The sequence below is a fragment of the Gobio gobio genome, assembly GCF_949357685.1.
Source record: "Gobio gobio genome assembly, chromosome: 2".
In the NCBI taxonomy this organism is placed as follows: domain Eukaryota; kingdom Metazoa; phylum Chordata; class Actinopteri; order Cypriniformes; family Gobionidae; genus Gobio; species Gobio gobio.
The window spans coordinates 54,773,562-54,791,448 of record NC_137098.1 but is presented as its reverse complement, the minus strand read 5'-3'; the positions used below and the strand labels follow the sequence as shown (position 1 = coordinate 54,791,448).

Genomic DNA, 17,887 nt, shown 5'->3' with positions numbered 1-17,887 from the left:
TTTTTACTGTAGAAACAACTTACTGTATATTTATTCCACTGGCATAGCGATCACTGGTACATACAGCTACGAGTTTTCGCGCTAAAAACCCGGCAAAAGTCATGAAAGAGCACGTCTGCCTGCTGATCGCTGATTGGCTGAAAGTGCGTGCACGTCGCGAGGACCCGCCCTATCTGGCAGCATGGTGTGTGATTTGTGCAGGTGCAGGCGTGATTGATCGCCTACAACCCAATAGGGTGTCGGAATGGTTTGTGTTTATCCTTCTCATCCAACCACAATCAAATTCACTCTGTCCGCATGGCGCGATTTATCTGGATAGTTTTTTTTGACGACAAGCCAGAATGAAAACATGCCGAAATGGAATAGGAGTAACGAGGCTATTATTAAAATGTAAGGAGTAGAAAGTACAGATAATTGCTTGAAAATGTAAGGAGTAGAAGTAAAAAGTAGGCTGAAATATAATTACTCCAGTAAAGTATAGATACCCAAAATTTCTACTTAAGTAAGGTAACGAAGTATTTGTAGTTCGTTACTTGACACCTCTGCTGATCACAGATCAGAAGGAACTGAAAAAAGACTTCTGTTTTCATTTGTACATCCAAACACTGAGAAACTGCCAGCGTTCACTCGTTCACAACCCATGATCTCTCGAGCGTTTGCATGGGCGTGCCAGATTCTCTGGGCGGAGGAAAGGGAGGAAACTGTCCATACATAACACTCATATTCCCATCATCACACTTTCTGAAACCGGATTACTGTATGGGATGGAAGGTTGCTGCCAGATGGTACACTCTAAAAAAAAAAAAAGGTTCTATATGGCACCAAAAATGGTTCTTGACTCAAAATCATAGGGGAACCTTTTTAGTGCTATATAGCACCAATTTTGGTGCTTCATTGGTTCTTCAGTGGTTCTTCAGAGGTGCCATATAGCACGTTAGTCAAAGAACCAGTGAAGAACCACCAAAGAACCACTGAAGCACCAAAATTGGTGCTATATAGCACTAAAAAAGGTTCCCCTGATTACGAGCCAAGAACCATATTTGGTGCCATATAGAACCTTTTTTTTTTAGAGTGTAGTACGAGAAATATGCCATAACCACCACCACAGCTGTTAAATACATTTATTTACAATTTTGATGGTCATCTTTATTTCCTACAAATACTTAATGTCATTACCCTAATTAATAAATAATATAATAACTTAAAATAATATAATAACAGGTGGAGAACATTTCATGTTATGTAAAGAGCAGACCCTTTTCACGTTTCCGGGTTTCTTTGAAGCTGAAGTCATCATAGTTGGGTTAACTTTTATAGCAGTGAATGAGAGAATACATTAAATATATAGTTGTGTCCCCATTTGCTCAAATAGCAAAAGAAAAACTCAACAATAGTGATTTCACAACTTTCAAAAAGAGGGAAAAAATAGAGTGAGATTGATAACGGAAGTGAAAAGAGAGAAAGATATTTTTCACCATCACTACCATAGACGCTTTATTAGAAACACCCTCACAGAAGCGGTCACTTGTTTTTTGTAATTTGATGCAAAAGTAATATAATACAAAGTATTAGTGTTATAAATGTACATACATAAAAAAATAAAAAAAGAGTTGCAGGATTTAAGATATTGATGACCCGTCATCACAGTCTGTGAAAAGGGTCTATGTGGTAAAAAGCTGCAGCACATTGGACACTGAATGATATTTATTTAATATGTCAAATGTTTGTAAAGTCATTAAACTTACAACCATGAACATTTTATGCTTAAAGCTTTACCTGATTGAATTAAGTTTCTATTTTTCATTTTTAGCTGCTGCTACAATCTTTTTTTGCCTTTTGGATACCATGAAAATTAAACTTAATTAAAATAATTAAGAATTAAACTTATGTATTGACCCGGAAGTATGCGGACGTCTTTTTGTTGGGTGCTGTTGCCATGGTGAATCGTAATTTCTGAGCTCAATTGATCGTGGCTTTTCATAGTTGGAGTGCATGTGCTTAACTCAGAGTCAGTCTACTCAGAGTTGATTGAACTACCTCAATTCAGCTGTTCTGAAACCCAAAACTCAGAGTTTCCCATCTCAGAGTAAGTCAACTCAGAGTTCAGGTTTAAACTCAGAGTTGGTTGAACCTCCTTATTGAAACGGGCCCCAGGATTGGCTCGTCTGGCCTGTCATTTTCTCAAAGGCAGAGAAAGACAGCCAGAACTCGGTTTTACACCGATCAACATTTCTAGCCACTTGGGGACAATATTCAGGCTAGGGGAACTCATATTAATGTTGAAATACCTCATAAAATGAAAATTTAATGCCATGGGACCTTTAATCTCTATTATTCATCTAAAAATTTTGTTTGTTTGTGTTAATCAATATTATTATTATTTTTTTAAGTGGTAAACAAATGACCTTATTAAAACGCTTCTCGGACTCAAGAAGTTGATTTGAGAACCTCTCGGGCTGATTCAGTCCAAAATCAAACACCAAATTTTTCAGCCTGGTTTGTTAAGAAATTATCCAAGTCACTGAAATAATTCACATCAAAAGAATGATTTGTTCTTTTTTTTTTTTTAACAATGCAATCAAGTCCATCCTACTGAACATCCAGTTTTACTCAGAAATCCAGGTTCCAGAATTCGGTTGCGAACAGCATTTCATGTTTGAAATGAACCCAAGGACATGCAGTAATTGCACTGAGTCCCTGACTGCCAACAGTGAGTGATTTAAATAAGGATCATTAATATTTCACAGCACACAAGGTCACCTATGGCACTGATGACCTTAAGACACACACCGGCGGCATGTGGCTGAGAAGCATCGATTGAACAAAAATCGAAGCCTCCATTCTCATGCGCCTCAGCCTTTGAGCTAATCCCACAGACCGCCACGCACAGCACACAGCAAAGCCTCCAAAAAAACAAAAAAACAGTGAAAAATCAACAAACTTGGCATGGTTGCAATCACAGTGCTAAGCCCCTGAGGTCGGCTCTCACCTGCAGGTCCAAGGCGCTGAGCTTGTTCTTGTCTCCTGAGTTGCGTTTGTACTCTTCAATGGTCCAGGAGGGCTGGGAACGCTTGGCATCGGCGAGGCCGGTCAGGCGCAGGTCCGTATAGAGAGGACTGCCCTTCACATGAGACTTGACAGAGGGAGGGAAGTGGTGTGGGCTGAACACCTGCTCCACCAGGTAGGAGTCCTTGGGCGGCTTTGAGGAACGGTGGGCCTGGTGGGCATCATACTGTCGATCTGTCTGTAGGGGAGAAATGGGAGGAAAGGTCACGGAGGAGGAATTTTTGTCTTGTTTTCCAGTACAAATATCTAAACATTCTTAAATCAAGATACATTTACTGAAGAAGCAGAATTACATATGAAATTAAGTCTTGTTTCCTAAAAAATATATATCAAAATGAAGTGAGTTTATTCTTAAAACAAGAAAAAATATCTGCCAATAAGGTAAGAGAAAATAATCTTGTTTTCCCTTTGAATTAATTTGATTGTTCTTTCCCCATTGGCAGATAATTTTTCTTATTTTAAGCTTAAATTTGCTTAATTTTGATAGATTTTTCAGAAAATAATACCTAATATCTTAAGTAATTTTGCTTAATTATTTAAGCAATAAACTTAAGTATCTTAAAATGTAATTTCTTCCTTTGATGCACAGCTGAATTATCAGCATTACTCCAGTCTTCAGTGTCACATGATCCTTCAGAAATCATTTTAATATGCTGATTTGATACTGATTATTATCCATGTTGAAAACAGTTTTGCTGCTTAATGTTTTTGTGGAAACGGTGATACTTTTTTTTCAGGATTCTTTGATAAATATAAAGTTCAAAAGATGTTTTCAGAAGAATGTTTTTGCAACAAACTCAACGTATTTTCTGTCACTTTTGATTAATTTAATGCATCCTTCTCTCTTACTGACCCTAAACGTTTGAACAGTAACATGCACTGCAACTGTTTGTGAAACCTCAAATCATAAAACTTGTTGAGAAGAGGCATGATGTTGCTTTTCTGAGCAGTTGGGACCATTTTCACCTGGAAAATCTCTATTTTATAGAAGGGAGACGAGTCTTGAGACCACACTCAAAGAGATTTAGGCGCCACCAAGCAACTGCAAAGCAACATGCTAACAAATTATTAGAACACCTTAGCAAGCGGTCAGCAATACCCTGGCAGTCACCCAAAACACCTTAGCATCATTCAAGTGACTTAGTGACAAAGGCAAACACAGTAAAGTCTGGTAAAGAAGTCCTTTCCTTCAGCAATTCAGAGTTATTTGACTAGAAGGACAAAAATGAAACAGCTATAAGTCTCAGCAAAAAAGCATGCTGGCACTGCATGAGTCTAACTAGCGTTATATACACTGCAAGCTGAAATCTTAGTGTTGTGCTTGCAGGTAATGTGTGATTGTCTCAGTCTTGAGACTATTATAACAAATTATATCTGAGTCAGGAGCTTATTCTTCTCCAGAGGGAAACTAAAGAGCTGCAGCTTACAACGTGAACGATTTGATTATCATGAACTGGGTCATTCTACAAAACGGGAACCAGTACTGTGTAAATAACTTTAATAATGAACAGCTGATGCAGCTTTTACCATACATTTCTCCAAAGATAATCAACAATAACTTTGTGGTTTCTTTTTCCCTGTCCACATTCCTTATTGTATAGTAAATAAACATAGAAATACCCAGTTACCTCATATTTTCCATTTCTACAGTAATGAATAATCCCATAAAGTAAAAACCTAAATAAAAAAAACTGTTATAATGACATCGTCATCCTTTCAAAAAGTAAATGGCAACCTGTACCAGTAGAACCTATGAGTAGAACCTATGGTAGCTTAGCCTACAGCTGGGGGTTACCCGCCAGGCAGGTTCAGCTGCTCCCCTCACTGAGCACACAGCCACCTGAGCCTGGTCAGACGGTCGCAGGCCTTTCTTATTCTGGATGCCTTCTGAGGCACCATCCGGAGGCTCTGTTTCGGAACAGACAGGGTTGGCCAAACCAACGTGTCCATAACACTTAGGGCACCAGGTCAGGCCTCCCTGCTGGCACTCGGGCTAACTTGTTTCCCGAGTAGTGACTGGCTGGGGCTCCTTTGGGTCCCCTAGCCACATTCCCTTGAAAGGGACCCCTTCTGTTAAAGTAGTGGTCCCGAGCCTGTGAGCAGTTTAGATAGGACCTCATGCAGTGGCATTAAGGTTCCGTTTAGGTGTATAGCTTGGGCTATGACCGTAGGGAATGCTGTCGCTGACAGCCCAGTGTGACCTGAGGGGGAGTGGCTCAGGTTTTTCAGTTGAATTTACTTGTGCTGACAGTTGTCACTGCCAGTGGGCAGACACTCCCCTCAGCATGGTGGCGTTGGTATATCGTTCCCCGTAGCGTCATTCCGACGCAGCGCGAGTTCAGGGAACGAGACGCTGCGTCGCCTGCCATGCCCCGGGGCCTGTCTGCCAAACAGTCCCTTCAGACGAGAAGATGTGTATGTGTTGGCTAGGCGCCCTTATATACTTCCGGGTCGCACATTGATGACATCATGGGCTGTCGTCGGTCAATAGGATTGACGTGATTCGATAGTAGCTTCAGACACCAGTCACGCTGAGGCGTTCCCCGTAGCATCATTCCGACGCAGCGTCTCGTTCCCTGTTCTCAGGGAACAGAGGTTACATACGTAACCAAGACGATCTCCTGCATCAGGACTCCAGAAAGGAGGGCCACCGAGGAGGCCATGCCCCTGGTGGAATGAGCCCTCACGGCCATCGGTGAAGGCAAATTGTGCACCTGATAAGCCGTGGCTATAGCCTGGACAATCCAGGAGGAACCGTATAACCAGATGGTGCCTACCCAAAGGCCCATCACTCACAGGAGCGTGGAAAGCTCCAATGGCAGCCACGTACACCTGGAGTGTGGACGGGGTAAGACCGGCAAAGAAGCTATTTTGGAGGAACTCCAGCACTGAAGCCACCGGGCAGTTAACTGGGTCCACCTCACACTCTCTACACCAAACGCAGAAAACATTCCATTTAAGGCTGTACAGTCTCCTTGTAGACGGAGCCCTGGAGCTGAGCAAGGTCTCAATCACATCTGCCGACAGGCCGGCCGCTAGGTATCTGGCTCCCTCAGGGGCCAGACCCACAGGTTCCAAATTTCTGGCTGGGGGTGAAATATTGTGCCCCCCGTCTGAGATAGCAGATCCCTCCTCAGAGCTATGATGTCCGAAAACCAAAAAAAACTTGAGTCGGCCAACGAGGTGCCACCAAGAGCAGGCTGACCCCTTGTTGATGGACCCTCTCCAGGACTCCCGGGAGCAGAGCGATCGGGGGGAAAGCAAACAGACACAGCCTCGGCCACGTCTGCACCATGGCATCTAGCCCCAGCGGGACGCGAACAGATCCACTTCCACATGGCCTCCACCACCTCGGGGTGGAGCCACCACTCCCCGGGCCTCAGCCCCTGCCTCGACAGGATGTCTGCTCCCTGATTTTGGTCCCCTGGGACATACATCGCCCTGAGGGACAACAGTTTCCCCTGGGACCACAGGAGGATCTGATGCGCCAGTCTGAATAGAGGGCGCGACCTCAGACCCCCCTGACGATTTAGGTACGCAACGACTGATGTGTTGTCTGTTCGTACCAGGACATGGTGACCGCGGAGGTCCGGAAAAAAACTCCTCAGAGCTTTGTAGACCGCCATCATCTCCAGGCAATTTATGTGCCAGGAGGAATGACGGCCCTCCCACGGGCCTCTCGCAAAGCGGCCTTCCATGACCGCGCCCCAGCCAGTGAGGGAGGCATCTGTTGAAACGGTTTTCCGGCAACAGGACGCTCCCAACACTGGCCCATGAGACAGAAACCAAGGTTTCTTCCATATGACTAGGGAATGAAAGAATCTGCGTGTTACCCTGATCATATGGAACAGATTCCCTCTGGGGGAAAACCCCTTGGTTTTCAGCCACCACTGTAGGGGTGTCATGTGCAGCAGGCCAAAAGGTATTACGTTGGACGCTGCCACCATGTGAACACGCAGCTTCTGTAAGTGCTTTACAGTGATGCTGTGGCCTAGCTTTATTCTGGAGACTATCGCCAGTACGGACTCGATACGTGCGGGAGACATTTGTGCCCGCATCATTGTTGAGTCCCATACAATTCCCAGGAACATGGTTCTCTCTGGTTCCTTCTCCTTCATCCCCGACAGATTGAACCGTAGGTGTCTCTCCACAGTCACCATAGAAGCCATGGAGCGGCCGATGGCACGGGCAGTCTCCTTGGTGATGCGGAGAGAGTCAGCAGGGTACTACCAGTACGCCCAGCCACCATATAAGCTCTGCCCACCAACGCTGAGGTGTCCCGACAGGGTTTGGTGGGCAGCGCCGGGGTTTTAAAGGACGATGCAGAGTTGGAAGGAAGATAGCTCGCGAGAGCTTCCTCCACCCGAGGCATCGTTCCATAGCCAGCCTCGCGTGCCCCCAGAACGTTGGCATAATCCAACACCGGGGGATTGGAAACACGTGCTGAATAAGGCTTATTCCAAGACTTGCACAACTCTGAAAAATGGCAAGCCCCGGCGAGGTGGTTGAACCTGGCATCTAAGAAAGCGTTCATCCAGCCTGCTGGTTGGCTGGACTTCATGCGTTTCTTGTGGCCAATCGATATTTAATTTGGCCACCGCGCAGGTCAACACCTCTACCAGCTCCTCTTGAGCAGTTGAATGAAGTGGCGACACATTTTGCGCTTCATTACCCGCCTCGATGTCAAACTCATCCAGCTCCTCAGCGTGAACATCGGATTCTCCACCCCGGGGGAAGAAGCCGCAGTGCGGGCTTCCACACGGGGAGGGAGATCATCTGAACTGTCAGATGAAGATTGGTAAGGTGCCTCAGCAGTCCCAATCCTCGCTGACACGTCCCCATGATCTACAACGCCGAGCCGCCACAGCGGACGCTGGACCAGAACCACGGGGCTCACGAGGCTGGCCGGCTTCATCAAACACGGCCAGCCGAGAGCGAAGCACCCTGAGCGGCAGCTTATCACAGTGGCTACAGGCGGCCGCCCTAGCATGCAGCACGCCCAGGCACTCCACACAAAGCGAGTGTGTGTCCGTGCCCGACATGTAACGGGGACACGGGTGCACACACCGCTTAAACTCTCTTTCAGTCGCCATTCTCACAATATATATATTTTTTCTTTGATACCAAATAGACAGACAGTTTTTGTACACAGAGCGCTATGCTGAAGAGCGAAAGCTGACATTACCATGCGCCGGCCCCCCTTATGTAGCTTCCGGGTATTCCGCCACATACTACGTCAAGACGTAACACCAATCAGGATTGGAAAAGTTTCATTCATACTTCAGACACGCTGTTGCTAAGGGAGCGTCCCCAAATTCGTCGTTCCGACGCAGTGCGAGTTCCCACGAAAGGGAACTACAATGGCAACACTATCAATGCAAATGAATCTGCAGCAGTCAGGTTGTACAGGTCAGTGCTCTTTAAGTTGTTTACATTCATTATTATTGTAATGAAATGTGCTTTGAGACATGAGGTAGTTTAACGTGACGTTTTTCTTTGCTCCCTGCTGTCCTTGTTCGTGTGTCTTGATGGAGGCGTGGCTTTGGAGACGTTCTGAAGGGAAGGTGGGATCTTATGCTTTCATAGCTAGTTTACTATTGCTAGCCTCTCCTACCTACCTACCCTACCTTTAAACTGCGTCTGTCAGAAGAGTCAACAGTGTTCACGCACGTCTTTCAAAATAAAAGTTTTGCATAAGAAAAACATTTAGAATTACGTTTTTTAATGTTGTTTCATTGACTGCACACTCCACTCTTCTCTTTCTGCTAAAATTTAAGGCAAGGTGTTGTTCTGTCTGGCCTGAGCTGAGCTGAGGTGAAAATTAAAAAAAGCCACAGGAGTGAGCACTGAAGAGTGTAATGTTGAGCCACATCCTGCTTCCAGCAGGGAAAGACTAATCAAACAACCACAGATGCAAATTAGGGAAGGCCAACTGAGAGAAGGAAAATATTGTCTTTCTGATATTCATGCAAGGTATAGGTTATTCCTCACCAAGAAAATAGAAGCACTGAAATCATACTTACTGTAGGTCAGACTCAGTGTAATGCAGAAAGACTGTGACTCACATAATACTATAAGGATTCTGTGTTTATTTCTCTATTCTGTAATATAACCAATTAAATCACAAGTTATAAAACAATGCATCATGTCATTGCAATTAATTCAAAATATTTACTGCTGCATTCATTAAGTGTAATCTCACTGAGACACAATTAGTGTTGTTGGTAAGCAAGAATCTTTATTACAATTGTTTATACTCGGGGTTAGTGATTTAAACAAACCCCTAAACTAACTATGAAACTTTGGCACATTCTGCATCACTTTAAAAAGGCATGAATGATCCTTCATATGTTTGGGAGAGATGCACTGCTACTTCATCTACTACATCTGTAAATACTGTACTATCTAGTCCTTAATTTTGTCATCTAAATCCATCACCCTGTTCAGGGCACTTCTCTTTTCGTATACACTTTGTCCGGTAGAATTTAAAGTTGAATGAACACACACAGTCTTAATTAATACCTCATTGAAAACCTAATTGAAAATGAAGTGGCTAAAAGCATTGTCTGTTTATACTCCGCAAGCCAAAGTGTGCTTTTAGCTTGACCACTACTGACATGAGCTTATCACTTGGCTGGCTGGCACTTTGTTTGGGCTAGAAGAAAAAAGGTTTGCAATGCCTTTTATCAAGGGTACTTTGTGAGAAGGAACGGATGTTGTGCTAAGTGCCTGTCTGGAAATGACAGTTCTCTCATATCTTCTCACCCACTGTACAGAGCTGCTGGGTTCATCGGCTGCGCTCTCTCATAAAGAAGTTGTGCTAAAAGGCTGGGTAACAACTTCATCCAATTAAAGGCAGGATGATATAGACAGAAAGAAAATAAAACACAGTGACAGGATGCACACTATAAGACTCTCATTAACCCAGAAAAAACATTTACCGAAACATTCACAGCTCAATAGATGTTTGGCAGACGAGCTGTTTCTTGGAACCCCATTGACAGCCCTGATTTGAATACAGGACTGCAGTGCTTTTAAATGAAAGATTAAAAAGACAAAATGTTACACTGAAGTGTGTAGTTGCTGGTGCACTAGTGTCATGAAACAAAATAGCAATTCCCATCCGCTATTGGTCAGACCGACAAATAGCTCCGCCCCAAACTAACACCATTGGTCACTGAGTCAGTGTTGCTGTCGGGCTGTTAGGGAAGCTCTAACTAACAGATAAATGTTTGATAGTGCCACAGAACACAAGATGTTTCCACTTTTGATAAACATAAATAAATGTATTGGTCAACTCTTAATATTAAAGTAATTTAGGAGAACATAATTGAATAAATTATGCACTTCACAAAAGAAAGAATGGCCACAGAATGGTGAAATGCACAAGTTTATGTTCTCATTAATGTGAATGAGGTTTAATTAACCACCAGTTCCCTGTGTGACCATTCACTAAAATTAACTACAGCTTGGATCGTCCCAGAGAGACAGGGACTTTTGGCACTCGCAATTTCCCCAAAAAGATCAGAAGGGACAGATACAGGAACTGGCAGGCTTCTAACCGGGGCAATAAGCCAAGAAGACAAAAGCCAGAGGCAGAGGAGGAAAACTAAGAAAACATGAAAATATTCCCAAGACTAAAGAAGGGTAAGTGTTGCATACATTGCTTAGTCTGAATAGAGAAGAGAAGAGAAGAGAAGAGAAGAGAAGAGAAGAGAAGAGAAGAGAAGAGAAGAGAAGAGAAGAGAAGAGAAGAGAAGAGAAGAGAAGAGAAGAGAAGAAGAGTCAATTTTACAATAAAACAGAACAGAATAGAGAATGGAAGAATAGAATAGAATAGAATAGAATAGAATAGAATAGAATAGAATAGAATAGAATAGAATAGAATAGAATAGAATAGAATAGAATAGAATTGAATTGAAAAAATAAGAAAGCTTAATGGACTAGAATCGAATAGAATAGAATAGAATAGAACATGTAATGGAACAGAAAAGAATGGAATAAATAAAATAAAAAGAATAGACAGACAATTATACTGTAAAACAGAACAGAATAGAGAATGGCAGAATAGAATATAACTTAATGGAACAGAAAAAGAATGGAATAGATAAATATAATAAAATGAACAGACAGACAATTATACTGTAAAACAGAACGGAATAGAGAATGGCAGAATAGAATAGAATAGAATAGAATAGAATAGAATAGAATAGAATAGAATAGAAAATTGAATGGAACAGAAAAGAATGGAATAAATGAAATAAAAAGAATAGACAGACAATTATACTGTAAAACAGAAAAGAATAGAGAATGGCAGAATAGAATAGAATAGAATAGAATAGAATAGAATAGAATAGAATAGAATAGAATAGAATAGAATAGAATAGAATAGAATAGAATAGAATAGAATAGAACATAATGGAACAGAAAAAAGAATGGAATAGATAAATAAAATGAAAAGAACAGACAGACAGACAGACAGACAGACAATTATACTGTAAAACAGAACAGAATAGAGAATGGCAGAATAGAATAGAATAGAATAGAATAGAATAGAATAGAATAGAATAGAATAGAATAGAATAGAATAGAATAGAATAGAATAGAATAGAATAGAATAGAATAGAACGTAATGGAACAGAAAAAAGAATGGAATAGACAAATAAAATAAAAAGAACAGACAGACAATTATACTGTAAAACAGAACAGAATAGAGAAAGGCAGAATATAATAGAATAGAATAGAATAGAATAGAATAGAATAGAATAGAATAGAATAGAATAGAATAGAATAGAATAGAATAGAAAAAATAAGAAAGCTTAATGGACTAGAATAGAATAGAATAAAATAGAATAGAACATGTAATGAAACAGAAAATAATGGAATAAATAAAATAAAAAGAATAGACAGACAATTATACTGTAAAACAGAACAGAATAGAGAATGGCAGAATAGAATATAACTTAATGGAACAGAAAAAGAATGGAATAGATAAATATAATAAAATGAACAGACAGACAATTATACTGTAAAACAGAACAGAATAGAGAATGGCAGAATAGAATAGAATAGAATAGAATAGAATAGAATAGAATAGAATAGAATAGAATAGAATAGAATAGAATAGAAAATTGAATGGAACAGAAAAGAATGGAATAAATGAAATAAAAAGAATAGACAGACAATTATACTGTAAAACAGAAAAGAATAGAGAATGGCAGAATAGAATAGAATAGAATAGAATAGAATAGAATAGAATAGAATAGAATAGAATAGAATAGAATAGAATAGAATAGAATAGAATAGAATAGAATGGAACAGAAAAAAGAATGGAATAGATAAATAAAATAAAAAGAACAGACAGACAGACAATTTTACTGTAAAACAGAAAAGAATAGAGAATTGCAGAATAGAATAGAATAGAATAGAATAGAATAGACTAGAATAGAATAGAATAGAATAGAATAGAATAGAATAGAATAGAATAGAATAGAATAGAATAGAATAGAATAGAATAGAACGTAATGGAACAGAAAAAAGAATGGAATAGACAAATAAAATAAAAAGAACAGACAGACAGACAATTATACTGTAAAACAGAACAGAATGGAGAAAGGCAGAATATAATAGAATAGAATAGAATAGAATAGAATAGAATAGAATAGAATAGAATAGAAGAGAATAGAATAGAATAGAATAGAATAGAATAGAATAGAATAGAATAGAATAGAAAAAATAAGAAAGCTTAATGGACTAGAATAGAATAGAATAAAATAGAATAGAACATGTAATGAAACAGAAAATAATGGAATAAATAAAATAAAAAGAATAGACAGACAATTATACTGTAAAAATAGAATAGAATAGAATAGAATAGAATAGAATAGAATAGAATAGAATAGAATAGAATAGAATAGAATAGAATAGAATAGAAAATTGAATGGAACAGAAAAGAATGGAATAAATGAAATAAAAAGAATAGACAGACAATTATACTGTAAAACAGAAAAGAATAGAGAATGGCAGAATAGAATAGAATAGAATAGAATAGAATAGAATAGAATAGAATAGAATAGAATAGAATAGAATAGAATAGAATAGAATAGAATAGAATAGAATGGAACAGAAAAAAGAATGGAATAGATAAATAAAATAAAAAGAACAGACAGACAATTATACTGTAAAACAGAACAGAATAGAGAATGGCAGAATAGAATAGAATAGAATAGAATAGAATAGAATAGAATAGAATAGAATAGAATAGAATAGAATAGAATAGAATAGAATAGAATAGAAAAAAGAATGGAATAGACAAATAAAATAAAAAGAACAGACAGACAATTATACTGTAAAACAGAACAGAATGGAGAAAGGCAGAATAGAATAGAATAGAATAGAATAGAATAGAATAGAATAGAATAGAATAGAATAGAATAGAATAGAATAGAATAGAATAGAATAGAATAGAACGTAATGGAACAGAAAAAAGAATGGAATAGATAAATAAAATAAAAAGAACAGACAGACAATTATACTGTAAAACGGAACAGAACACAACACAACATAAAACAAATAGCACAAAACAGAAGAAAGAAATAAAAGAACAAGATAGAACCATAATATAACATAACCCAGCTCACTACAGATGAACCTGTAAAAGCATGGCCTCATTTCCATTTTCCTCCTGCATGTGATCAGGAATGGAAGCCCATACTCCATTACCCACACAGAGCAGAGCAGACTGCATCCAACTCGCCTACTACAGACTTAGGTCATGATCTCCATTCAGTTCAGTTGTTTTGTGGCATCCCATGCAAATGTGCAGATTGTACAGAACACCAGAAACTGATTTTTTGTTATTTGTTTTTTTATTTATTTAATTCATTAATTAATTTGTATTTATTTATTGGCTTTTTTCAACACCTCAAGTCCTTTTACACTCTTAAAGAGGTGTACAAAGAGAGGTTTTGATGAAACTTATTCATCGTCCTTGCAGTGTTCATGGAATCCTTGAGCTTGTTTACCTTAAGACATTTAAAATCTGCAGAGGACTGAAGCTTCAGCTCGGATGTGTCAACACATTAACTCGAGAGCTGGTAAATACTTTACAGGACTAATTTACCATGAAATCCTTGTTCCTCAGAGGGGATTGAATTAAAATTATTTGTGTGTGTATTCTCTACTGTGTCCTGCGCTCAGTCTGTGTCCCTGTCTGGGCAGAAAGCACAGCTAGATGTAGGATAGGATGGGTAAATTGTGTGATAATTGCACTGTAAGAGACCATGGCTGTACTGTTAGATATATGATATTAAGGCTAGCTTGCTTTCCAGAACAAAATTCCTGCATGTATTTTGGGAAGTGATTGAGTGTAATTGAGCATAACTACCTAGGGGTGTCAACCAATGCAAAACCACGCAAGGGTGTAGGAGCGATCTGACAACCTTATCAGTCTGGCTCATGAATATTAATTAGTTGACGTAACATTCATCTAGTAGTTATGACTGATTTGTAAAAAAACAGGTAAGTGGGGGCCAGAGACCCCATTACAGAATTCGATTGACTCAATCCCAATGCTGGTTAACATTTCTGTCTTTTTACAATCACCAAGCTCTTAAAAGCTCATAGATTTTCAATGTCACACAGTACTGTACATTATATGACAGGCTACACAATACACATACACAATTTAGTTTTTTTGCAATGGTGGCCACCAAACCCTGATTTTACCAATAGAACAAAGAATGGATAAAACACGTAATGCAGTAACAGTTCTGAGCTCATTTCAATTCACGTTAACATGAGCAGGTGAGTCATCTCAGTTAGGGTTAGGTCTCTCAAGATCTCATTCATCTGTTTTGCCAATCAGTTTGATTAAGTGATTAAAAAGAGATGCACCAATCAAGCAATTCAGCTGGTCAACACAATGACAATGCAACACAGAATCTGGATTACAAAACCAGCAACAGCAAATTCAAGACACAGTAAAGACAAAAAAGTTAAGTATTCAGGTTTGTTACCTCTCTTGGTTTCCTATGTCTGTCCTTGCCTTCACAATGCCGTTCTCTTTCTTTCCCTTCTTCCCCTGTGTGACTGGAGTAAGAAACAGTCCTCCAGTCTCGAGGTGAGTTGGTGATGCTGGCCACTTTGGACTCAGTGGCGCTGTTCTCCTCAGTTAGCGACCTGGACGACCTGCGTGTGAATATGCTTTTCTTTAAGGCTTTTACCCTCAAGCTTTCACTCCCATCAGCCTCCGGGCAGCACCATTCTGGGCTTTTTTCCACCTTTATGTTGTGTCCAGTGGTGTGACACTGAAAAACGTGAGGTGAGAGGTTTGCGTCAGTCTTAATCTGCTCCTCCATACCATTATCATTTGATTTCCCATTAGCCTCCGGTTCTTGAATCTTCTCATCCAGCTTAGTAAGCTTTGAGAGGACCTGAGAGATCTCCCCTCGCACCCCTGAAAGAGACTCAAGCTTCTTCTCAATCTCACCAATCCTGAGTACCAGTTTGCAGACGCTCTCTTTGAGCTCATCATCAGAGTTCTCCAGGGACTGGAAGAGGCGGTCAAGTTTGATGCTGGTTTTGCCCAACTTGACAGTGTTGTGTTCAGGTGAGCTGTCCCCGTCTGATTTCGTCACCTGAGACAGTGAGCCGTTGCTGTTGTAGCACGATGACTGCACAACTCCAAGAGAGCCACACACGCTCATGTCATCCAGAAAGCGAAAGATATCGCTGATATCGTCGCTGACAATCTCTGAGTCTTCATCTGAGTGCTTGAATGGCGGCCTCTCTCCATATTTGTTGTGACCGGGGAAATCTTTTACTTTCCTAGGGTCGGATTGCTCCGTCTGGGTCCCAATACTCATGCCATTGTCCACATTACATGACTGAAACGAAGGGCAGTTGATACTCTTGTCCTTGTACCTTTTCCCACCCTCTCTTTTCTCAACACACGGTCCGCAAGCCACAGAAGCCATATCTTTTGTTTTGCTTCCATTTGACTTCTTGGAGAAACCTGAGGGAGAGGCAGTGGGCTTGTCTTTTGCACACTGAAAGTGATGGTCGTTTTCCATGTTATGACGATGATTGTCCATTGCCACTTTGCCGTTCAAGAAGGACCTCTCAAAGTCAGGACCTTCTTCGGTATTGAGACTCAAGCTCTTGACAGGCCAGGCTGGCTGTTTGCCATGCTTGCTAGAAGTCCTTCTGCTGCTCACGCATTCTGAAACCGTTGTAGGTCCAAAGTAGGTGGATGCTTGCAAGTCGTCCAGGCTCTCATGCTTCACCCGCCCTTTATTCTGGATGGGTGAGCTGACGGGTTCAAAGTAAGGGTTGCTGTAAGGCAGCTCAAAACTGTGATTGAAGAAAGTGGGAGGCTTGTTCAGCTCCCTCCTGTGGTGGTAATCGCCACCAGTTTTGGGTTTCCCTCTGCACTCCTTGGTGATCACGTGGGGCGAAAAGGCAACAAGGTTGTGGAAGTCCTCTTTGAAGATATTCCGCTTTTGCACGCATGAGTGCACGGTGAAAGGCTCTCTTCCGGACACAAAACCATCCTTGATCCCTGGGTTGATTTGGAGAGAATCCTGGTCAGTTGTAGACTCGCTGTCGATCTCCATGGGGAAGTAAGTGCTCTGCATCTCGCACGGAGGAGGACTGACGTTGGCGTACTGTGGCAGATGCTGTAGTTTATCCAGAGATGCTGCCCTACATTTCAGATCCCTGGTGACTCCCAAGAGGAAGTTGGGGTCTGAGGTTGGTATAAACTGCTGGCAGTTGTTGCAGTCAGACTTGGGGCAGGGTGACTTACGTGACATGTGATGACCCCTGGTGTCCAAGAGGTTGTACGCCCTGTCATTGTCGTTGAATTTATACACTTCCGTGTCAGACCTACAGGACTCAAAGGATTGGTTCTTGTGAAACCGGGGTCTCTGACCCATTGGAAGCTTGTCTTTGGCCATTCCTCCATTCATCTGGATGAGATTAAACATGGTGACAATGTCTGCAGCCACCATGAGCTTCTTAGACTGTTGGTCCTCCACCGAGCACCTCATCTTGTCTTTGAATAAGGTTGCGGGGAAAGCTGGATCCAAACATGCTGTGTAGAATAGCAGACTCCTCAGCTTAGCCAAATGGACCAAGTCAAACCTGGCACACAAGGACTTACAAAGATCTTGGTACGAAACGGTACTGTACTTGGTATCCAATTCCTCCAAAATCCTCACAAGAAAGAGGGAATACTCTGGCATGGCATCCATTGCTGTTTTGATTCTTGATTTTGTAAGGAAAGGACAGCCTGCAGGGGACAGATGAATGATTAGTGACTGAAGAAATGTGAGCCATCTGCCAAAGAAACATAAAAATCATATCAGGATGCAGGACCATAACCGTTGATCAATATGGGTGTTTGTTTTCAAACTTTTACAGTGGGTTCAAAAAGTCTGAGACCACATTCAAAACGTAGGACTCAAAAGATAATAAAATGTTATATTAAAAAAATTATATGAAATAAGATTCTGCACAATGTCTAGTTCACCAATCAAATAAGTACATTTGTGAATAAATTACGCAACTCCCTTATGCAAAAGATCAGATTTGAATGCTTCAATTAAAACACAAGATGCTCATTGCAACTCAAATCATGCCGTATAACCATGCACAGCCTATGCCAGCTCAAGATCATTCTGTTATTTAAACAATTCTGGAAAAAAAAAAAAAAAAAAAATGCATATGCAATTTTCATTTTAATAACTGAAATAGTAGAGATTGTGATTGAAAAGCATAACTCGGATCAACTGATCTTAAGAGAATTTGATGATACACA

The 17,887-nt window shown here is 40.6% G+C and overlaps 1 protein-coding gene across 1 annotated transcript in view; it reads right to left on the bottom strand.

Moving 5' to 3' along the window:
- The window catches only part of minar1 (membrane integral NOTCH2 associated receptor 1), a gene marked incomplete at both ends in the record, with an annotated part of 38,553 nt that extends 21,232 nt beyond the window's left edge, over positions 1–17,321 (bottom strand). Inside the window, 2 exons of the mRNA XM_079808806.1 lie at positions 2,990–3,244; positions 15,084–17,321. Of these exons, the coding sequence (XP_079664932.1) occupies positions 2,990–3,244; positions 15,084–17,321 (2,493 nt within the window). The remainder of the gene's footprint in view (positions 1–2,989; positions 3,245–15,083) is intronic.
- Positions 17,322–17,887: the final 566 nt, after the last annotated feature.